This window comes from Macrosteles quadrilineatus, unplaced genomic scaffold (genome assembly GCF_028750875.1).
Source record: "Macrosteles quadrilineatus isolate MER2022 unplaced genomic scaffold, UCM_ALF_1.0 Scaffold_5__1_contigs__length_97177068, whole genome shotgun sequence".
Lineage (NCBI taxonomy): Eukaryota > Metazoa > Arthropoda > Insecta > Hemiptera > Cicadellidae > Macrosteles > Macrosteles quadrilineatus.
The window spans coordinates 10,131,076-10,156,964 of record NW_026542598.1 but is presented as its reverse complement, the minus strand read 5'-3'; the positions used below and the strand labels follow the sequence as shown (position 1 = coordinate 10,156,964).

Genomic DNA, 25,889 nt, shown 5'->3' with positions numbered 1-25,889 from the left:
TCGACTCCGCTTGGAACTCGGCTAACCAGGAAATTGCACGTTTTCTCTGTATTTTAAACTTATACTGTAACACAGCATCTTCACTAGTTTTCCGCTTACAACTCTTTGATTGTTTTATTTCCTCCGATGAGATAAACAACGTACTGTCTATTGTGACGTTATCTACGATTTTAATCTAAATGTGATATGAACACGTTTCACCCAGTAGAGGAGCATAGTTCAGAAATTTGTGCCACAAATATGATGGTTAAAATCTAACGAACATACAGAAATAACTGTGTATCCAAAATCTAATTTACATACAGATGTACTAGTTCTTTTATGCAGGGAGCAGTCTACAACTGATTCAAGTTGTACTTTAGAATGAACAGTAGGACTAAACGCATTTTTGAACATAACAAGCAACGGATTAAAACAGTGAGTCAATCTCACTTTAAACATGAGTTTCGCGTGAAATAATGGTTCAATGGCAATCTCTGAATGTTGAATTTTGCACTGAACAGATTATTGAGTATTGTTTTTTTATATACAAGGTACGGGCCAAGTAGTAAGTTAGCAGTAAGTAGTAGGACCTTTTTCAGAATTAGATTTACTAAATAGAAGATAGTAATTACGGATATTATTTATTTTATTATCCTTATATATAATACGTGAAGGCGATTTCTACGAAACACTACTCCTCCGTTAATAATGGACGGATTTTTACAAACGTGGTGTCAACATTTATTATTTTTTGTGTAGACTCCCCCTCTCACCAATTCCTGTGATAAAAGTCCTCGGGCTCTGCCCCACAGGCCATCAAAACATACTAAAATAGCTGTTCATAGTAAACACATGATACACACAAGAGCTTTCGTTTTCAGAGTGAATTCGTTGTCATTTCAGTTTCGATAACTGGAGTGGAGTGATTGATTACATTATCTTTGAGTTAGTCATCGGAAATTGTGACTGTTATTAGTTTTGAAATAACGCCTGTAATACTTGAAATTGCTCGAATTCGAGCAACAGGCGCACTAGTTGTTTAAAATTATTGCAGCTCACAAGTTACGCATTTCGCAGGTCGTACTGCGTCGTATTTTCAATTTCTTAATCATTCAGCCATGGCCATAAATATTCCGATTTCAACGCTCCAAGGGATCGCGGTGCAGATGATATCCGCTGATATAACCAGTTTATCTACAGACCGGGCCACAATTCTCATATGTTTTTACGACCGAGGTGTTACCTAAAACCAATCAGTGTCTTATCACCCAGATCGTACAAATTACTTGTAATATACCGGACGGGTCGAGGGAACCCCTCTTAAGAGGCCGCACAGCTCCCTACACCTCTTAAAGTCTACAAAATATCGTCAGGAGGAAGGGACAATTTGATCTTTCTCCGCTATTTGACAGCAGAGCGCGCAATTATAAACTAAATAATCGGCACCTGATCTAAATATCAGCGCGTACATTTTGTATTGTAAAATAAGAAAACTGGATTTAAACTTGTTCCTGTAAAAGATGACGAATAAACAATGTGCAACCAAATGGTCCCAGCCGGTTCGATCCTGAGAAACGTGCGCAACTTTTTGATCGTTCTATATTAGATTGGACCCAGCCCTTGGTCATAGGGATTTTAATAAATAGTTCTGACTAATGAAACAGCTGCTCTTAGTCAGTAACAAAGCAACACATATCATAACACTCAATTCTACAGGGGGTTTAAGAATCAGATCGGTTTAACGAGAGATCGTTGTGTCTTCACTCACTGTTTAGTTGAACTGATTATGCCATATGTTTATCTACTTCTATCACGTGATCGTCCATTGGCAAATAGCTGGACGACAATCCTGTGTGGGGAGTGGCTGACCTAGCCTAATGTCGTTACAGGTCAACGCCTACCTTAGCCTTAGACAACACGTAAGGTATTAAGCACGGGGCTGCTACAATTGGCAGGCCAGTCAAGGTTCACAATGTCACAGTAGGCTACAATGCAATATGCGATGGTTTTCAAAGCTTTAATGGCTTTACTGGATAGCATTAAGCATAGCATTGATAGTGTTCGTACCCTCCTCACCACATAAAACCCAAGCCCTGTCATAATGTTTTAAAACGTTCGGCTAGCCGAGTAATATTATTTTGATTTAAAGGAAAAATACTTCAAATTGGTGTTTGACTGCGTCCATAACCATTACACAAATCCTTAAACAATTAAAATTGAGTTATTTTGCTTGACGAAACGCGTAATAAACAATGCTGGGCCATAGCAGTCGAGTTTCTTTCGTGGAATTCCAAACGTTCGCAAAAACTACTCAGCGACCAACTTTCCAGACAGGGTAGTTATTTTTATAAGGATTTTTTCCCGCTTTGCTTTGTGAAAGGTTCGGACGGTTTTTGCCGAAAACAATTGGGAGTTTTTGCCACATTATACAAATTATTAAAGCGACAGCTCCTTTCCAACGATTGGCGAAGTCTGACGAAGCCGAAATTTCAAAATTTTTACACTCTAACCTGTTCTTTGGCCAGAAAAACTCCCTTCAAATATAACTCAACCGAAATAAGTGAAGCGGACATTCATTGATCAAACGGCTCCGCCCCAGTGGCTCTGGAGTTTCCCATGTTAACCTTATGAGTTACCATAAAACAAAGAGCTACGGAGATAAAAAGACAAAGAGCTATGGAATTAAAGAATCTTAACAGTTGTTTAAACTAAACATTTTGATTCTGCGATGTTCAATAGCATTAAAAATTCATAAGATTTACCAACAGGGAAAGTTTACCTACATACAGCAAATCTGTGGAACATAATTATTCTCTTTAGCGTTCTCTTTCCATTGCGAAGCACTGGTATGACGGCTAGTTACAGATAAATCAAAAAGGTTTGCATTTGTATTCCTTCCATACATGCACAGTAGAAACTTTAAAATTGTATTACCGCTGATGGCTGAGAAACATTCTATCAGAGGCTGAAGAGGAACAAAGTCCTGGAACCACCCAGAAACGTCGCTATTCTCAGGCCAAAGTACTAAAACAGCTGTAATGGTCTGATAATTCACTGAAACGTCAAAATCGCGTCACGTATTCTCTGAATGAGTTATCAACGTACCATCGGGATACTACGACCCAACCAGTCCAAACACGTCTGAACCATTAGGCTTTCCTCGAACACTTCAAATCATTGTGTTGAACGACTCGGAATCACAAATAGGTCAAAAAGGTGCAGGTGGTCCTCCTTGGCCGCTACGTCTGCAACTGTAAAGTTATTTGTCTTGTTCACGAGCCCAAGCCGCACCCGGCGTATCGGCTTAACGCTTGTCTAGGACATTAATCTAGCCTGTCGCACTAGTTAAGGCAGTGTACGTCCAACCAGTTCCCACTCCTAGGGTGCACGGACGCCCATTTGCTAATGACGTGATTGGGTGGTTATACTTGCAGTTATGAATAATAAAGAACATTTATGCAGACACAATTTTGGATCGCTGCATTTGCAAGAAAGTTGCAGGATGGGAGTTGATGCGCGCGGTTGTACAACGGCGTATGAAAAAAGAAGGGTCTGTCACGCTTGAATGTCTTCCGTAGTTGAATTGCTTACTTTAATTGGAGTTTGGAAAGTACATTTAGTACAATAAAAATATGTTTTGACCCAAAAAAAATTAGCACAACCGGGGAATTTCGTACAGATGTTGGGTGTACCTTCCTTTTGAACATACTAAAAGTCCCCTAAAATTGAAGCTGTGCTACGGCCACCATATTGGAAAATGGCAGCATATTTCTGTATTTTTTGCTATAGTGACTTTATTATTAGAGATACAGGAAAAAGCTAAATATACAAAATGTAGGTCATCTAAACATGCACATTTTTTGTATTTACCATCTTTCTCTAAACCCAACGGTTTTTGAGTTATTTGTTATTAAGTATATTTAATTTTTTCCATTTATCAAAAATAGGTGAAACACATGGAAATTGACCGTTACTTTCAAGGATTATGATAATTTATCCCATTTAGTTACATAGTGTGATACTATAAAATCTTAAAATGTAAGCTTATTTTATGAGTTAAACAACTCTGCCACAGCAAACCTGCAGACTCAGCAAATTTTCATTTGATTGAATGTTTTATTAAAAATGTATATAAATAAAATTAGGTTCAACAGGCACCTAGGTTTGCTGCTACAGGTAGGTTATTAGAGTGTGTTTTATTTTAAGTAAAATATCAATACCTTAGTATAAAATAACTAATTTTCCAAGTTTGATCAAAAAATATCTATAAACAAGCAAACTGCAACTAATTCATAAGAATAGCATGGGAGTTTTAAATTTACAATAAACAAATTTGAATATACAAATTTTGGTTGTGTTTACTGAAAAGGTGGCGATTATTCGTCACGATTAGAATATTAACCAAATGCGTTTTCAAAAGGAGATGGAGCCTGTTATTTAAGTAATATTAATTCGTACCAAGCACCGAAAATATTGTATGCAGTAAGGTAATCTACCATATTTTGTAAAGTAAGCAATAGTCATATTAATATTTTATCTTCATTTTTTACCCATTTAATAGTTAACATTTTAGTATTTTGATGGCACCACCACACTAACTAACTATACTTGACATCCCATTGTAAATTTGGAAGGGTGTTTTTCGTGTCTAGTTCATGTTGGTGACTAAGTATAGTTAGTTTTATTTATCAAAAATCGGTGAAACCCATCGCAATCGACGGTTACTTTCAAGGTTTACGACAATTATTCATCCCACTTAGTTGATAGTGGTAGTGCCATCAAAATATTAAAATTTTAATTTATTAAATGGGTAAAAATGAGTATAAAATATTAATATGACTATTGCGTAGTTTACAAAATATGGTTGGTTACTTTACTGCATACAATATTTTCGGTGCTTGGTACGAATTAATATTACTTAAATAACAGGCTCCATCTCCTTTTGAAAACGCATTTGGTTAATATTCTAATCGTGACGAATAATCGCCATCTTTTTAGTAAACACAACCAAAATTTGTATATTCAAATTCGTTTATTGTAAATTTGAAACTCCCATGCTATTCTTATGAATTAGTTAACTGTTGCAGTTTGCTTGTTTATAGATATTTTTTGATCAAACTTGGAAAATTAGTTATTTTATACTAAGGTATTGATATTTTACTTAAAATAAAACACACTCTAATAACCTACCTGTAGCAGCAAACCTAGGTGCCTGTTGAACCTAATTTTATTTAAATACAATTAATGAAACATCCAATTAAATGGAAATTCGCTAAGTCTGCAGGTTTGCTGTGGCAGAGTTGTTTAACTCATAAAATAAGCTTAAATTTTAAGATTTTATAGTATCACACTATGTAACTAAATGGGATAAATTATCATAATTCTTGAAAGTAACGGTCGATTTCCATGTGTTTCACCTATTTTTGATAAATGGAAAATATACTAAATATACTTAATAACAAATAACTCAAAAACCGTTGGGTTTAGAGAAAGGTGGTAAATACAAAAAATGTGCATGTTTAGATGACCTACATTTAGTATATTTAGCTTTTTCCTGTATCTCTAATAATAAAGTCACTATAGCAAAAAATACAGAAATATGCCGCCATTTTCCAATATGGCGGCCGTAGCACAGCTTCAATTTTAGGGGACTTTTAGTATGTTCAAAAGGAAGGTACATCCAACATCTGTACCAAATTCCCCGGTTGTGCTAATTTTTTTTAGGTTTATGGAATTTTTATCTTATTTTTACTGCACTAATTGTAATTTGATTAAACTACTGTAATTCCCTTATTTTTGTAAACGTTATTGGCACATTTAAACTGCATTGCTGAACTGTTATCTAAAAGAATGTTAAACTTGTAGATTTTTTTATATTTCTTTTCATTTATACATTGAGCATTTAAGAAATACTTTTCCAACATTAGGTTGATAAATATATTATACCTGTAGGCCTACTATAAGAGTGGTAAAGAGTAGAAGCTAAAGGGTTGGGCTACATTCAACGCAGAGGTGAGAGAGAGATGTTAACACAAGTGATAAGAAGTACTCCGGAGGGCAAGAGTCCATCGAGAAGACCAATGATGAGATGGACTGATGAAGTTACAAAGGACCTAAGGAGTATGGGAGCAGACCTAGAGCTGGCAGAGGACAGAGGACCCTGAGGCACGTGGTTGGCGAGGCTGTGGCCCGCTTTGGTTTTCAATGGCCACAGGAGTAAATACTCAACTCATCAGAGGCTGGCTTTTACAACTAGACCACTAGGTCAAATCAAAGAAACAGCCACCATTGTAGATGAGTGCCGACGAATTACCGCAACAAGTATGCCTATGCATTATTTTGAGAGAATTTCCTTAGCGCAGTTAGAAGACTTTCGCGACTTTGAGAAAACTGGAATGGAATAAAATGGACATTTGAGAACAACCAATCAAACCAACTGGTTTGGGAGGAAATGTAACTCGCACATCATCATAGTTGAAACCACAAAGGTTTCAATTTAATAAAAACTAACTAAGATATTATAGCATCTGATATTAACATACGTCGCAGAAAACTTGCTTAAACTGCAGTCAGTGTTCAATAATTGAACGCTGTGAACTCTGTAATTGTATACTCTTGTACACAATCATTGTGCTGTTCTTTTCTTCGTGACGTTCCAATGTAAACTATGATCATCATGTGGGTTTCTCCTTATGAAAAATTGAAATGCCTTTAGGGTGGATCCTGACTGTAAAAAAACTACAAATCCAATTTCCATCACGTACTTTTCAGCAAGGCACAACAACGTCCTCGGTTTCAATTTTAAATAAGGTGTGCAGCTTCTTTTGGCCATCAAGTTACAAACCTGATAAGTTTTTACTTAACTGACGCAGTTTTTATTTGCTCAACCACAATGTTCCACAGTAGTGCTATCTGCTCATGGCTACCAATACGAATTTCAAAACTTTCCGTTTTTGCGACATTCTGTACCTGTCACTTTTTCACTTACGTTGTACGTCTGGACTACGGAGGCACGACCGTAGTAGACGTTTACACGCTTTTAGACTGCACTCGTGTATGTAGCTGCCGTGTTAGGTGTTGTGGAACATTCAACTTATACTCTACGGGATGACGATCCAGATTATATCTAGGAATTGGTTGAAGTGTTGAGAGATGAATAATTTAAATGAAGGATGGGTTTGCATTTTGTAAACCTAAACTGCAAAGCTAGATTAGTATTTAAGGCGAGGACTGCCCTGAATCCAAATTCTACCTACGAACAAAGGCTTTTAGCATTGAATTTCACGGCTAGGTGGTTCACAGCCAACCTACAGATGTATGACCACATATCAAGTAAAAATTTACTTATCTAACTAGACCTGTCTCATTTGACAACTCCTTCCTCCATATGACGTATGGTAATTAAATTGCTAAACTATCAACACATTTCCTATTAACATCTGATTCTTATCGGACCACTACGACTCCTCCGTATTCTTGTTGAACAAATCAGAATATCGTTAATCAAACCACTCACTGCTCGCGTGTAAATTAACCGCCTCTTTACCTACAGTCTAGAGGCTGACAGGTTAGCGCGTGTCTTGCTGTAATCTACCTATATGATCTCCTGTTTGACAACGCCTGAGTGTGAAGTCGGTCGTGAAATAAGAAGTAACTCGACTAAAGACCGCCAAGCCTGCAGGTGTTCGTTTTTGATTGAACGTAACTCAATTTAGATAAAGAAGGGAAGTTGCAGTAAGGTCGACCTGTCAATCCGGTACATAATAAAAACTAATTAGTCACACGTTTGTAAACATATAATATCGTATTGCTTTTACGAATGTGGTCTCGCAATAAATTACGTGATTGTGGTGTTTTAGTTGGTGGTGAGCCCATTGGTGCTGTAAATAATAAAGACCTCGGTCCTCTCCAGCCTTACATCCCTATACCAGTCTCAAATGCTTTGGCCAGTCCTTGTTTTATGAGAGAGGTCGAAATTACGACATTAGGAGATTGTTTTTTTTTCAGGTTGGCGAGATTAGGATTCGGATTTTGATGACAGAAACTTCCCCCTATAGCCTCTGGACTAGCGAATCGTATTTTACACTAACATGAATTACTCGCATAGAAATGGAAGTCAATGAATTAATAGTTTCTAAATAGATTTTTTACTGCAGTTAATTTTAAGAAACATACAATACTACTAAAAGTATCATGTGTTGCGAACGTGCTAGCTTTCGAATTTACAACATTCATCACAACATCTTAAGTGTAGTAAATCTGTAGGCTGTCAGCAATGATATAGTGGCTAGACCAGTACCGAGTGTTTACAAATGTAGATGTGACTATAACCGGCGCAATTTAACATGTACCAGTAAATCTTGGTGGAAGGCATGTGACATCTCCATACGTACGGTCGACAGGTGGCATATCTATTATCTGGACCGCTAGTCTGGGCATTTACAACCGGAATGACACAGAAATCTTTCGCTTCTTTGCCTGGCTACTATTTACAGATAGTTCACACCGAAAACGGATACACAGTTTAAAATCACGAAAAAATGCCATAACATCAATCACAGTATATACAATCCTAAAATGTTTTATTCTTTAAAGCCAACTTTATTTCGACTTGACCATATACCGAATCGACTTTCGGCCACTTTCCGCGCGTTTACGACCTTCCAACTCATTTCCCTCCAAATCCCACCGTCCTTTGAGAGTTTTATAACTGCGGAAAAAATGGCGGACATCGGAAAACGACAAAACACTTTTTTATTTAACGGCTATAACACAAAAACGCTAAGTGCTAGCAAAGATTTGAAAGAATTTTCATGGTCAGGAATTAGGTACATTTTCTACAAAACCTTTTCTTATGTTTTCTGAAATTTTCACCCCTCCACCCCTAAAAAACGCCCTACTTTCAAAGATTGGTTAATTTCGTTCAAATATTTAATGGTTTGAACTACTTTTTCCTACCTAAGAGATTTGTGTTTGCAAATATTATTAATGCGTTGAATTTTCCTTATTGGTTACGAACAAGATTGCTCGATTTCGACCAAATCAATCGGTCCAAATGCAACAGTTAACTAATACGATAGCGGTTTAGCAAATTATCGCATCGCATTACACCACTATACCACATTATGTCACGTCCTAGCCCAGTAGCCCATAGGCCGAGGCAGGGGCGGAATATATCAAACAACTGCTACAGGCGCTTGTGTATAATGATGTTTACTCTGCGATTTCCACAGAAAACCGGTCCATCAGTGCAGGAACACTGAACAGTCATCGTGAGTCATAAGATAGAGTACATTAAATTACTACATTGATTCGTATTAGCATAAGCTTTAAGCTCAATCGATTAGAAAATTGTACACTATTTGAGGCCGGAGGGCAGCCAAGTAAATTACAAACCGTTCGTTTTATCCAGTTTTACGAGTTTTTAAAGACCAGATATAAATTTTCTTTAAATTAATCTTCTAAACTTTATGGTAGGTTTAGCTCACCTACGACGCACGCTGTGGGAGGGCTTCAAGAACACAATTTGTCATACTTGATCATTAATTTTTTTTGTGACCGGTACGATTGCAATAGTTGTGAGTTATGAAAAAGAGTTGTTTATCTATCAAGTTAGATTCGTAAGACGCGACGCCGAGCGACACAACACGTTTAGTATTGTAAGGTGTAGGTGGGCGAAGTAAATGTTGAATGGATGATGTTAACGACTAAGGTGTCAGTTGGTTAAGCCACGGCCATTATTTTTGGCCAAGTCCAATGAAGACAAGCTGGATGTTTCTGGACAGTAGAAACATCAAAACTTTTTTCCCTATTATCAGGATCGAACTAGCAACCTTCTGAAGGTGACTTTTTTTGTAAGCCCTAACAACTCATTTCCCAGGAATGGATTTTCTCTAATAAACTTGTTTGTGTCCACTCCGCTTTGCTTAACTTAAGTCTAACCATACGTCTATGAGTTAGCCATCACCAAAGAACCTCCAAAAATTGTTGTTAACTGCCATACGTACTCATTCAATACACGAGGTGCACATAAGGGGTTATCACATTTATCGCACTTCTTTACATATGGATCTACTTTTTGTTTCTGTCAATTTAGGATGGATCAGAAATTCATCGGACCCGTATAAAAACAGAGTAAAAAATAACATTAAAAAAAATTTAATCAAATGATTCTTCAATCATCGTACAACTTGTTTTGCGTTAAGGCAAACCCACAACTAATGTTACATGCATTACAAATCTTCCATTACGCACAATTGAATTTCCCTCGTTGTTCAAATAGACAATTTCCTCATCACAGCACATTGCATTGTACAGTGCAGTCGACGTCGCTGTAGGTCTTAACACAACACAACTGCTTCCCACGTTTCTAGATCACTTACAACACTTGACACGTCATTGCTGTGGCTGCGGCTGCGGTGACCCAGCTGATATGACAAGGACAGATGTTGGCGGGCAAGAGGCCATTTCATTACGATTAACATTCGGTTTGAGCTCTACGATAGGTCTTAGACAACTACGAATATCCTTAAAAATGGCCGAGGACACACTTCTAACATTTGTTTACAGCTCGTCAACATAAACTAGACTTTAGCATACTGCAAAACACAAACAAACCTTAAATTGGTCGAAGAAAAAGTCTTTAAACACAACATCTAAGCACTCTATCTGAGTCGCGTCGTAACACTTCGGCCCAGTAACATTTCGGCCCGAAACCCTCAGTTGTGGCCTACGGTCCAACTCTCTACCTGCCCACTAGTAACACTTCGTCCCAACAAAATATTTGACAGGTTAGGTTAGGTTAGGTTAGGTAAGATTCACCGATTCTCCGTCATGTGAGGTCAGAGGATGCAAGGGGTGACGGTTGGGCGACATTCCACCAGAGGGTGGTTGCAAAGTATACAGGTCATGTACCTCTTACTACCTGAACTGCGTTCCTCAACCCTTGTCAATTTTTCGTCGGGCCGAAATGTTACTCCATTAGCTTATTTAATCATCTGTAAAAGCGAGTGGGACGAAGTGATACTGTTTTTCTAAGAAATTTGAGTTTGGCCGAAATGTTACTGGGCCGAAGTGTTACTACATCATCTGAGTTATTCCTCAACTGTTAGGCCTCCAGCACAAAAAGAACCAACACAACCGATAAGCCTCTCAAAACGCATGTCAGTTTATTCCACCAACAAATTGCAAAGACAAGTATAACTGTTTACCTTGAAGAAGAGCCGGCGGAGGTTGAGGGTCCCGCACCGTCATCGTCCTCCTGCTCTGAACCAGCCTCCACCTCGGGCTCGTCTTCCTTTCCACTGCCAGCGTCCTCCGTCTCCATCCTGTACCTGTATCATGACAACACACGTCAGTCCTACAGTATTGTATAGAGCCAGCGGGGGTCGAGGGTCCACAGGAACCTAAGTCCAATGTTGAGGGCGTTGTTTGTTGTTGTAGTTTTAAGCAGGATCCAGCCTTGACGATTCAACCTTTATTGAGTGGATTAAGAAAGAACAGTACAAACAAAACTACTCTCCCTTATTACACACTTCACACGCATTAGTTGTGTCCTAATAACGTAGTAAGTGTAATATAGTAATAGTAAGTAATATTTATCGCCGTTTTCATTTTTCTGAGCCAGTTAACTACCATAGGCTCAACATCCTACATGTACTACTAATACTGTAGATGTTCTTGTAACAAGATAAAGAGACGACAAAGCAACAGTAATATAATTAATCGCCGGGGTTTGAGGGTCCACAGCACCGCTTCGCCCTTCTATAAGCCAACACCACTACTTGTTATACAAACCGAATTTTAACATCGTGCAGTCATAAACATTCAAAGGATGACGTGATAATAATGTCAGTTGAGATTGGGGAGATAAGTCATTTACTGTGTGTGCCACCAATCAAACACTAGTAAAATAAGGTTAACAGCCACCTTCTGATGACTCATATGTCACTAGACTAAATGGACTGCTTTGCCATAAAATGGTCTGCGTTTACTCAATTGTCATTAAACGGTGTCATAAATTTGACTAATTGAGAAGCTAAAAGCCTGGGCGGCTCTCGCTGAAGTTTCAATTACACAGGCTGCCAACCGTCCGGCCTATCAGCTAATACTCGTAAAGCTGATTTAAAACTCCAAATCTATTTAAAGTGAACCCACGAAGATCTTGTCTTAGCCAGGTTTGTCCCGTCGCAAGTAAAGACTTACGATTATTATAGTTTTGAAAGCTGACGGTCATCAATCAAAAACGTCGCGTCAATTTAACTAGAATATCACTGACGGACTCAAGTCAAATTAGAGAGATTTACACACCTTAAGCAAATCTCCCATGTTGCTAAGGTATATAAACAGCATTTGTCTTTGCAGTTATCAGATTCATTATAGGCCTACTATATTGAAGTAGGTATTCCACAAAACCTCACTTCATAATAATTTAGATTTTGGTCTGTTCCCACTTTTTGAATAACAGTACAAATGCCACCGCTGCCACGTCCTTCGCGTATTAAGGAACTGGTTAACGAAACTTTGCATTCGATGCCGTTGGTACGTTGCTAAAGATGTTTCAATAACAAATCCAAAATTCTTTCAGCGAGATCACTCGATTACATGATCGCATATTCCGACAAAGCGAGCAAAAACGTGTCCGGCACTTCCACCTGCCTATCAAAGCTGTTTATGATAATACGTTAATTACAAGATAAATCGAAGACGCCATGAATGTATGCTAATAACCTCGACACCGGCGTAGTAAAAAGGTTGTACATAGAAAAATAATTAGCGATTAATTAACGCAATTTGATATGTTCAATTACTTACGTTTTTAATTCAGCTATGTTAATTAGTGAGCTAAGAAGCTCGCAAAACTGGTTCCACAGATTTATGACTGACTTAATTAAACTATTTTACTTCCAACTACCTACTATTCGAGTAGTTTCTCTCAATGGCTGCTCTGTTAACAATATATGGTCGATATCCCAGTAAATGGTCGCCAGTCCCGACCAACAGGTGACCTGTTGCCATTTAAGCACTGGTGAGTTACCATTGCAGACTTTATCCTCCAATTTATATGCATGAAGTCCATTAGCGGATAAGTACTACGTATCGATATAGGTTAAGCCCTTGCAGAAATTACTCACGCTGCCCGGGTTCGGAGAAAAATAACACTAATTGGAATCATTATGGTATATCAATCATACGTAGTTTTTGAAACTGAAACTGTATACAGGATGTTCAAAAAAGGTGGGACATAATCAACCGCATATTAACCGAACTAATCAAACGTTATTCACACTATTTTTCATCTTGTCTACGCCGTTTGCATGAGATAGAAAGAAATAGTTATTCAAAAGCTTGTTGGGAAAGCGGTTCAACCCCATATGTGTGCCGGGAATCGAACATTAAAAACACAAGTATTCTGTGGAACGTCCATTAAAGTTTGTAATAGTTTTTTTTTTAAACTGTTATAAGATTATGAGTTTAACTAGCTATAAAATACCTACCTTTAGTATTAAAAGGTGCCCTAATGGATATGGCTGCGCTCAGTCCGAAATCAAATTGACACGGGTTGGATACTGTCAATGCAACTACAATTAGATTAACTAAAACTTGCACACGCAAAATATATTGGTTTTGAACCTAACAATGTCACTATTTAAAAAATATTTTACGGCTGTACGCATCTCAATCTATTCATAACACATTGAAGAGTTATATATTGTAAATGTTTTGTAATTATATTAATACTAGTTAATAATAAAATTACATACTGAAAGTGAGGTTATAAAAATAATAACAAATGTCTGGCAAACATAAAACAGCTGACGAATAATTATTACAAAAAGAATAAATATTTGTTTAAATTTATCTCTCTCTATGTATATAAATATCTAATGTATGTATGTTTGTTTGTTTATTTGTCCTTTATGGAGTCCGAAACCACTCGACAGATTGTAATGAAACTTTCAGGCATTATTCAAGTATGGTTTGTGTGAAGTTTGGTGCAGATCCGTCAAAAGGGCTCCACCCCAGTGGCTCTGGAGTTTCCCATGTTAACCTTATGAGAAGTCATATTTAAATGGAATTAAAGAATCTTAACAGCTGGTTCAACTAAATAATTTGATTCTGTGATGTTCAATAGCATTTAAAAATTAATAGGTTTGCCAACAGGGTGCAGCACTATTTTTTTTATTTTTATTTATGACAACAGCTAATTTGCAACCAAATGTGAATGAGCGTAGCGAACGAGCTAACTTGAAGGCAAGTGAGCGCAGCGAACGAGCTTTCACTTAAAGGTGAGAACCATCTTAAGGTAACGTGATTGAGCCATGCGAAGGAGCTCATCTTGAATATCAACGAGCATTGACATTAAACCACATTAGGACAGGACGACGTCTGACAGGCCAGCTAGTTTATAATATTTGTCTATGGTATTATATTCTTCAAAAAGAATTGTATTGACTCGACCTTTGAAGGGCTGTAGGTCGTAGCCCTTAGATACAACGTAAATTCTAAGGAAGTTCGGCAAATCTACGCATTATCCCCTTTAATTTGAGGGATAAATCTTGAAGATTTAAAAACTGTGTATTAAAAATATAGATAGATAAATTACATGCAACAATTTAGTACAATTAAAATAAATTAGGTCCAATAATATCCTCTTAAGAGCTCTGTTGCACTTAAGACTATCTAAGTGTGTACCTAAGTGACAACACCATGCCCACCTACGATGAAGAAATAGCTGCCGAAGTTATGATTATACTTAATTGTGGGAACCGGAGCAGAAAGAAACTGTTTAGAAAGTTAAAGCATAGATTAAAAGAAGTAGACATACTATGTGTCTATACTCCTTTTATCTATGGTTAAAGGGTAGCTTCCACGTAAAAATAGTTACAGCCACATGGCACTCCTGCGAGCTTTGTGACCTGAAAATCTTCAGGAAAAACCATTTACAGACGTCAGATGACAGTTTCCGTCATACAGTACTTAGCAACCAGTGACGCCCGTGACACCTCACACAGGAAAAAGAACGCCAGATTGAAGGTCCGTGAAGTTGGCGTACCCATATTAGCGTATCCACTTTTGATCATACCAATCGTTAGTTCATCGTTAGTTCTCGATAGTTCCCAAATTTTGTCGTTAGTTCTCAAAAAATAAAAAAGTTATAGCCGATAATAAGTGGGTACGCTAACTTCACACTTCCGGGTTCTAGCGCGCGCCGTTTTCTGATGAGAAATGTTTACATCTATATATCAATCGTTAGTTCTTCGTTAATCCTCGATAGTTCCCAAATTTTTTCGTTAGTTCTCAAAAAATAAAAAAGTTACGAGGCATACAAAGTGGGTACGCTAACTTCACAGTTATACAATTTCCAGCGGGCACCGTTTCTGACTATAAATGCTTATATCTATACACCAATCGTTAGCTCTTCGTTAGTTCTCGATAGTTCTCCAATATTTACGTTAGTTCTCAAAAAATAAAAAAGTTACGAGGCATACAAAGTGGGTACGCTAACTTCACAGTTATACAATTTCCAGCGGGCACCGTTTTCTGACTATAAATGCTTATATCTATATACCAATCTTTAGTTCTTCGTTAGTTCTCGATAGTTCTCTAATATTTACGTTCGTTCTCAAAAAGTAAAAAAGTTACGACGCATACAAAGTGGGGAGTTTGCGTACCCACTTTGTAAGACTCGTAACTTTTTCATTTTTTGAGAACTAACGTAAATATTGGAGAACTATCGAGAACTAACGAAGAACTAACGATTGGTATATAGATATAAGCATTTATAGTCAGTAACGGTGCCCGCTGGAAATTCTATAATTGTGAAGTTAGCGTACCCACTTTGTATGCCTCGTAACTTTTTTACTTTTTGAGAACTAACGTAAATATTAGAGAACTATCGAGAACTAACGAAGAACTAACGATTGGTATATAGATATAAGCATTTTTATTCAAAAAAGTGTGCCCGCTGGAAATTCTATAATTGTGAAGTTAGCGTACCCACTTTGTATGCCTCGTAACTTTTTTATTTTTTGAGAACTAACGAAAAAATTTGGGAACTATCGAGGATTAACGAAGAACTAACGATTGGTATATAGATGTAAACATTTCTCATCAGAAAACGGCGCGCGCTAGAACCCGGAAGTGTGAAGTTAGCGTACCCACTTATTATCGGCTATAACTTTTTTATTTTTTGAGAACTAACGACAAAATTTGGGAACTATCGAGAACTAACGATGAACTAACGATTGGTATGATCAAAAGTGGATACGCTAATATGGGTACGCCAACTTCACGGACCTCCAGATTGAGATTTTTGCAAGGTTTTGTTTCGTCATTTCATTTTTAGTTGTATTTCGCATGCCCAAGCTGTCTTTAGTTGATCAACTTAGTCGCTGAACCCTACACACTCTAGGTTTTTTTTTAGTGTGTACGCTTCAGCGACCAAGTTGATCAACTAAAGACGGCTAGCGCATACGCAGTACAACGAAAAATGAACTGACGAAACAAACCCATGCTAAAACCTCAATCTGACGTCCTTTTTTTCTATATGAGGTGTCACGGGTGTCACTGGTTGCTTAGTATGACGGAAACTGTCATCTGACATATGTAAATAGTTCTTAAAATCCTGTGGATTTTTAAGTCGAAAAGCTCGTAGGAGTGCCGATGTGGCTGGCTGTAACTATTTCTACTTTAAAGCCACCCTTAAACCCAAAATCTTCTAAACAATTTCTTTCTTCTTCTCTACTTCCCACAGTTTTTAATATAATCAAAACTTCAGCAGCTATTTCCTCTCCGTCGGGGGCATGGTGTTGTCATTGAGATTCACACTTTGATAGGCTTAAGCGTGAACCAGAACAAAACAAATTGTCTATCCCCACCAAATTTTGATTGATTTCCAGCTTGGTTGAAAGTGCTAGGTATCCTAGTGTGTACCCCATGGCAATAAAACGTTTAATCATCAACTTAGTCGCTCGTCAATTAGGTCGCCGGTTGATAAGCGACCGGGTGTCCTAGTGAGTACTAGCCTTTAAGGCTAGTACTCACTAGGACACCCGGTCGCTTATCAACCGGCGATCTGGTTGACGAGCGACCAAATTGCACAAATATCGCCGTGTGTGTACGTGTCTGTCAATTTGGTTGACGGCGATTTGTAGGTTGCCAGGCAACTTTTTGGTTTTCGGACATGTATCGAAAACCTGGGGGTTTCCGATCAACCATTTTATCGCCAGGCAATCAGATTTCTCAAAAAACTAGAGTGTGTACGCTTCAGCGACCAAGTTGATCAACTAAAGACGGCTAGCGCATGCGCAGTACAACGAAAAATGAACTGACGAAACAAAACCATGCTAAAATCTCAATCTGACGTCCTTTTTTCTATGTGAGGTGTCACGGGTGTCACTGGTTGCTTAGTATGACGGAAACTGTCATCTGACATAAGTAAATAGTTCTTAAAATCTTGAGGATTTTAAGTCGAAAAGCTCGTAGGAGTGCCAATGTGGCTGGCTGAAACTATTTCTACTTTAAAGCCACCCTTTAACCCAAAATCTTCTAAACAATTTCTTTCTTCTTCTCTACTTCCCACAGTTTTTAATATAATCAAAACTTCGGCAGCTATTTCCTCTCCGTCGGGGGCATGGTGTTGTCATTGAGGTTCACACTTTGATAGGCTTAAGCGTGAACCAGAACAAAACAAATTGTCTATCCCCACCAAATTTTGATTGATTTCCAGCTTGGTTGAAAGTGCTAGGTATCCTAGTGTGTACCACCCAGCAATAAAACGTTCAATAATCAACTTAGTCGCTCGTCAACCAGGTCGCCGGTTGATAAGCGACCGGGTGTCCTAGTGAGTACTAGCCTTTATGTACCTGGTTACCATATGTACATTTAGGTACCTATGGGACTTTAGGTCCATAGATACCACCACCGCTGATATTTCTATCATTGAGGTTGCACTACGCGGGATTCATTGGTAACGTAACCATTGAATTTCTATGTTTGGAATTGCACAACAAAGAATCCGTTCTACCTGCGAATGTTAAATGAATATTTCTTACAACAAATATTTAAAATAAATAGTTCCAATTATATTTTTTTAGATAGGTTTTACCTTTTGTCAAGTTAAACCACAATTCTCCATCTGCAGCGAAGGGAACTTCAGTTTTCCTCAAACTGTAGGTTAATCAAGGTATTAATTTAAGCCAATTAAAGTCCTTTCTAATCTGCATGACGTGGTCAATTGGGTCGGCGGAAAAGTAGATTCATTCAGATTATCAAGTTTGGCCCCGCCCCTATGTTCACAAGGCTGCCAGTTTTTGCGCACGCCGTTCCACCAGTAAAGACTGCGCTTTCATCAGACTTGCCTCCCCTCCACGTGAAAAGGGTCGCTAGATGGCCACTTGTAGCGTGCGCATGCTAGTTATTGAGGAAACCCAGTTCCCTATCTCAACCGTTTGCTAGGAAATCTACCTATACCACCTAATCACATGTTTGAGGTCCATTTCAGTAGTGGTGCAAGATTAAATGACTCGTAACAGAAAAGCTACAACATTGTATGTCAACGAGGTTATGCAAATTTAACTACATATTCTGCAAAGATTTGAACAATACCCAACGGTAAACGATGTATGAACTACCGGTACTTCGAGATGGAAGATACATCAGAAAGACGTAGTCCGACGTTTAAAAAAAACCCCCTCGCCAGATGGGTAAGGTAGAAACTTGGTGATTTTCTGCCTGAAGAAGTTTATCACGTAACTTTTTCGAAAGTGGACACTTCGTCGGAAAAAGTAGTTCGCCTCCACAACGGGACCTGTCACTACAGATTCCGTTGTGGAGGCGAATTGCCGCCTACCACCAACTAGATTTGCGATTACATGGAGACGGGAGATGTCTGGATGCTGGAAGTGTCTCTGAGCCTGATCCGAAGTCAGCAGAGGTAAGCCTGAGTCCCCTCACTTTTCCAACTGGGTTCGTGTACGCAATTCTACATAACAACACCAGCTAATCGTACACACATTCTGTAAGCTACATCGTAAGTCAAAGTGGTTTTGCACAGGTTAATATGAGCGTAGTTATATTTAACGTTTCGCGGATATTTAAATCCTATATATTAATAAGTAAGCATGTTTCTTGAAAACCTTTTTCTCAGCTCGTGTGCATCGCAGGGAAAATCTACGCATACTGTTAGAAAGATAGTTTCCTTAAATTAAAAATAGACTCAAAAATAAGAAGAGAAATTATTATTAAATTAAAAAATATTAACATGGGCCTTATGGGTTGCCATGATGCTGGTGACGAAATAATTACGATAAATAAACAGAAAATCTAAACAAATGGAAGATATTCCAATCCCATGTTTTATTTACAGCGTGGGGTGAAAATAGAGAAGTCTGCACATTACAATATTTGTAGTCGAGTTTTTGACCACCTCTATTGATAGGCAAGCATGTTTCTTGAAAACCTTTTCCTATAGATATGCAGAATCCCTTTATAAATTAAAATAGGCTCAAAAATAAGCACAAAAATAAATTTTAAATTTTAAAAATTTAACATGGGCCCTATAGGTTGCCATGCTGGTAATACAACAACGAAATATAAACAGAAAATCAAAACAAATTGAAGAAAATTCAAACACATGTTTTATTTACAGAGTGGGGTGAAAATAGAGAAGTCCAGTTAAAATAAAACAAAGCTGTATAACGAGATAGTCTAGCTCTAGCAGGTTTACCCAAGGCAATGACATGAAAAAGCAGTTGCTAGACAAATTACAACGCCTCCGCTTGACTAAACGTTGGTGATTGGGATTCATCCAACACACAGACCAATCACAACCTCATTACAAGTGACGAATCTATTTGATTTTTCAGATATTAAAGAAATTATATAACCACCTCAAATCAGGTCAAACGAATAAGAAACTCGTACCTTCGCTTAGCCCACTCATACTACATCAAGATGTAGTAGTTTTGTGTATTTTGTACATTCAAATCATCAAATTTCATAACATGTTGCAGTGGTTTGTCATGAAACTTATTGTATATTTTTTTATTTCAATAGTCAATAGTTCATGTGCATTAGCGTTTTACCCTTGCGAAAGATGAAACTGGGCTTACATTGTACATAACATTGGCCTGAAATGTTATGTTAGAGGGTGTGACTGTAAAGTTATTGTTTTATGGTAATTATAAAAAAACGCCCTTACGATGAGTTGTATGACGAGGGATTTTTTGTTGTAAAAGGATTCCTCCAACATTTTGAAATCATATTTCACTCTGATGCTTGATTTTACGTCTTTGAGTTTACCTTACCAGAGAAGATGTAGGTAAACACCAAACACTCCATCTCTACTTCATCTCTGCGACTGGTCTCTGACCTCCCCCCTCCCTTACACGCATCTACAAGTAGTGAGTGATAGCAGAAAAATGGCAATGTGTCTGCACGATGAAAACTGGTTCATAGAAAGGCACTTAGGTTAGGCATCAACCAAGTGAAATGGACAGATAAAGGTTGAAAAGAACCTATATCTAAAACAGCCTCAGTTCCCCACCTATCCACTGACAATACAAACGAAGTAGAAATAAACAGTCGCCCGCATTAAAGGAGGATAAAAACTCAATATCGTCTAAAAGCCCACTTGGCAGCAAAATCCCGAGTCACACCTTACAACCAGCCATTGCATCTCACGAAACGGCAATCTAAATAAAACCGGTGATAGGAATTTCGAAACACCATTACATTGTAATTCGATTTCCTAAATATATTTTTAATTAGGATATCCTAATGAGGACCCTTTACGGTGAGCAGTCAGGAACATTATCTACATCACTAAAAGCTTTGGTGTGTTTTAGCACTCACAGGTTTTGATAAAAATAACGGAAGAAAATTAGGTACTGGAGCAAGTGTGGTAAATCTACCGTCGATACCACTTAGATATCTGCTTTTAGACCGAACTCAGGCAAATTGCCATATAGATATACGTAAAACTAAGGACTGCCAGATGGATAGGATAGTCTAAGTAGTTTAAATAAACGCATATGGCGACTGATCCAGTTAACTTCTATGTCTGTAACGTTGACAACGTATATTGCGGCAGGACAATAGGTTGCCTTATTCGTACTATTCTATTATTAATACTTATTGAGATGGGGACGTTACTATATCTAGGCGTAGAACGAGTGTAGAATGGAGTACGGTTAAGTGTGTGACTTTTTTACCGACTAAGATCAGCTGTTTTTCATCCAGGACCATTTGAAAGCCCATATGATCAATAAACAGCTGTGCCCAGTTTCGAATCATAATTAAAAAGTTACTATTGTTGTGTCAGCACTATAACCACTAAGAAAACAGCGAACCAATGCAAAAAATACAATGATACAGTTTAAAGAGTAGTTGGTTAGGTAACTAGTATAAAAGTGGTCAACACAATTGAATTGTTTGCAGACCATTCAAACTAATTGAACAGTTAATTAGTTAGTCGGATGGTGCATGCTATCCGTGCATAGAAATGCGCACTAATCACTTAGTTAATATGCAAATACTAGAAATTCATAGAGCGATAAAAGCAATAGAACGCATTCATAGACCGATTAGATATAAATAGCGCATTCAAAAAGAGAAAGTTTTAGTTTGTAATTTCGTATGGGATATTCAACACGAAGTTTGATCTTATCTTAGTAACATGTTCCACTATTAAGGTCAACGGCCTTGGATTAGTTCGAGATCGAATTAGAATTCACGTTTCCAATACTCAACATTCTTCCTCTGAGAGGAATGGCCATTTTAAATAATTACATGATTTTTAGGGGGGGGGGCGATAAGTATGTAAACAGACAAATCTCATTGCGTTCTGAAACCAATATTTTTAGTACTAAAGAAGTGATGTTTTTTCACACACAAAAAATTATTTAATGTATTTTAAATTATTATATTTTTGGATTACAATAATTTGCAATGCATTAAATATATAAAATTATGTTTCTCATAATACATAAATCATACAACTTGACAGAGCTTGGTAACACTCCTTGATGCCCCTACGTTCATTAGCACAACCAAATAATTACACCAAAGATACAACAACTCATATAACGCAAAACAATACAACGATGGAATCTTCAAGTACAATTTGTATTTACGTAACGCACAATAACGCCCCCATCACTTTGCGACTGCGAGGGCCAAGTTCAAGGCTAGGTGGAGAGGTCTAGGTCACTGCAATGAGGATGCATATGTATGTCGCTACTATCTGCGACCGCGCCGCCGCTGCACTTCATACAATGTGTCTCATTGTTTTAACACCTTCATTCTCACTCCCAATCACTGTTACCATCGTTATATGCAAGTTTATTGAACACCGAACAACTTCGAAGGTTGAGAACTAACCTATTTTCGTAACTTGAAGATCGTAGTAAAAAATATAAAAATAGGAATACGTGATTAGGACGTGTAGGCTGGAAAATCACAATCTAATTATAGACTTTAAAAATAATACAAGACACCTTGAAATTAAATTTGTTAATCGTAGGAATTAGTACATGAGTCCATAGGGTATATACATACATACACACATACAAACATACCTACTTTCTTTACCATTTCAAACCATTTCTTGATTTGTGTATGCACTACATAAGCTTATGGACATTACGTATCCTGGATTTAAAATTGTTAAAGCTATATTTTGAAAAGAGAGATACTAAACACCAGGTAGAGTTTTGGATCGAAATTGTTTAACGAAAATGTACATTAGAGGGATTTGTATTTGGCTCGGTTAAAAATAATGGAGCCAATACTAAAGAAAATGTTTAAAATTAAGTAGGCGATGTTGAGTTGAGGTACCAACTTCTTTAACATACTATAATCAAACCTGCTCTAAATTATTTAGATTGATGAGTATTATCGGTATTATTTATTTTTTTTAAGAAGAGGAGCGCCACTATTAAACATTTTCCCTATGCAAATGAAGGTGATGTTATGTTGAGGTATGTTTATAATAGGTTGCATCATGGCTAGATTACGTTCGGTTAGGTTAGGTAATAAATAGACATACTCTAGGTTCAGACCAACGATGTTCAGACACATCAATCACTGCTTATTGCACGTAATTAATTATTGTGTAGGGAGGCAAGGCAAAACTATTCATTTCTGCCTATGTATACACATTGACTTTTCTCATTAACTTCACATTCATTTGCATAGGCATGGGGCAAATATTAATAGCGGCGGTCCTCTTTTCGACGATTGTTAGTTTGTCAACTCCAAACTTCTCTGATACACTTTTGAAACCGTGACAGCGAAACCATTACAGTAAAACACCGGCACTTCCGACCTTGCCCCTGATCAGGTGTATGTAGCTCCGCCATCTTGGATGACGTGACGCTTGCATAACACGACAGTCTCAACACCATCACGCATGCGCAGGTCGTGGCGGCCAATGTCAACCCCAAGGTCGACTGATACTAACTTGCACTTTACAACACCAGCTAATCTGGTCCTTCGTGCCGGATATTGATTACTCCTAGGTGAACAGTGTTTTCATTAGACTGTTTTTCGTTTATCAAAAACTGAACTAAATATTTTGTTTATATACATTCAAAGAATAATGTTCAAATAGATGTATGTATAGGCCTATAGTATAGCTCTCAACGATACGGTACAGGAAATATGTCGGGCTACCGAAAACAACGTAAATATTAACATATATTTCGAAAAATCAAAATACTTCTTTAAATTTACAATTACTATAAATTCACTTAGGCTAGTACATTATTTTAAAAAAGTAAATGTTTATTAAAGAAAGTAGAACTTAATCGGCCGACGACACATTCAAGGCACGTCGTCGGATCATCCATTGTCGCATTATCCAGTACAGGTTGTACATCAAAGTTAGTTGGAAGGAGATGACTGCAAAAGATCGTAGTATGGCGAGTGACTAAGATCAGGTGGTTAATTAATTACGCTAAACTATGCGCTGTAGACGTTATAATAAATATTGTGTGTTGTAGGGAACAAAAAATAAAGCCCTGTCGATGCTCTGCCATCATAAGCTGAAAGATAAGAGTTAGTCATAACCAACGATCACATAAGTCCAAGTCATAACAACAACATTGCAACACCAATAGTGAAAGAAATGTAAAAGTCATGACGAAATGGTAAGTAAAAATCGTGAATGTAAAACCATGATGCTTTATGGAATAAAGACTTAATATACAATTTTGGAGCTCGCCCCGTGGTCGAGATTCTCTATTTTCGCCCCACGCTGTAAAACATGTGGTTTGGATTTTTTTCAATTTGTTTTGATTTTCTGTTTATATTTTGTCGTTGTTTCATCACCAAAATGGCAACCAATAAGGCTCATGTAAATTTTTTTAATTATTTTAAATTCATTGTTGTGCTTATTTTTGAGCTTTTTTAATTTATAAAGGGATTCTGCACATCTACAAGCAAATATCTTTCCAACAGTATGCGTAGATTTTCCTTGCGATGCACAGGAGCTGAGAAAAAAAGGTTCAATAAACATGCTTGTCTATCTGTTAATATATATAGAATCATCCGCATGTTAAATCTTCATAGGAATATTTAAATTTCCATTTTTGACCCAATTATTATATAACTATTCTCAAAATACAAACAAAACCTGCAAATTGGACCAATAACCTTTCTTTTGGTACAACCCGCGTGTAATTCGGTCCAGTAGTACGGTCAGAGTGGCTGTCATAAGCTTTGCAGAAGTTTTTTAATATATAAGATAGTGAATAATATCTGGGTAAACCGTATTATTATCATCTGAAAATCGCAAAACGTAATACATCAACTGAATTTCAATGAGCTAGATATAGATAATAAGCCAAGATGAACCGCTTGATAAAGCACGTACTCTGCAACCTAGTCATTACTAACCATTACGGGGCCAGTAATTTAATAATTAATAACAATTTTAAATCAACTAAGGGTTTGCTTGTTCAGTGATGTGAACATCCCACTCAATCCATACAAGTTGAGATGATTGAAAAATAAATTATTGTTATTTGAAATCACTTACCCAAATTTGTGTATAAAATGTAAAGAAAACTATGCTTATACTTGTTTACCCAATGAAAACAGACAATTAAGACGACGAAAGGTAGTTGTTATAATAAAAATCCCGAGCATTTAAAATCAACTACAACATACGAAGGTGCGCATATTGAAAAGAACTCCCCCCCCCCTCGTTTTAATGTAGAGGTTTATAAATTGTATGCTAAAAAGCATTTTTCAGCGAAAATATTCAAGTTATCAGGATCCGAAACTACAAATATTTTTAAACAAGAAGTCGATTTATAGCTGACGATAGTAATGCAATTTAATCAGTTTCCATATTCACACTTACATGCGGCTAGTACTGTATATTAAAACACTATTAGAGACGCTAAACAGCACAACGTACCGTATCAGGGTCCACTGCCAGAGTGCCAGGGTAAGATTTGATTTGACAAATTACAAAATTAGACTGATTTTACGAACTGCGTTTACAGATAAGATATCGGACAGACGGACACTTGGTGACTTAAGGAATCAACAACTCTGACGATACCAGTGTCCAAACCTACTGGCACCCAAAATACTCTCACCGCAGCAAACCTGCACACTAAACGAATTTCCATTTACCTGGCTGGATTTTCTATAAAATATTACCTTAAAATTGTCAAATTTATTTCCATTTTAAATAACATTAACTTTAATGTACTTAGGTTTGCTGCTACAGGGTGGGTATTAACTTGTTTTTAATTTAAATGTTGGTAGCTTAGTATAAAAAACAATTTACCAAATTCAATTAAAACCAATCCATAAACAAACAAATTACACCAGTTTTGATTTTCTCCATAATAATAAAATGGGCATTTTGATTTTCACTTTTCTCTGTGACC

At 37.2% G+C, this 25,889-nt stretch overlaps 1 protein-coding gene across 1 annotated transcript in view; it reads right to left on the bottom strand.

Annotated features, from left to right (window-relative positions):
• The window catches only part of LOC128993757 (basic helix-loop-helix ARNT-like protein 2), a 183,597-nt gene that overhangs the window by 142,674 nt on the left and 15,034 nt on the right, over positions 1 to 25,889 (bottom strand). The window contains exon 2 of the mRNA XM_054417735.1: positions 11,193 to 11,315. Coding sequence (XP_054273710.1) covers positions 11,193 to 11,308 — 116 coding nt within the window. The 5' untranslated portion in view covers positions 11,309 to 11,315. The remainder of the gene's footprint in view (positions 1 to 11,192; positions 11,316 to 25,889) is intronic.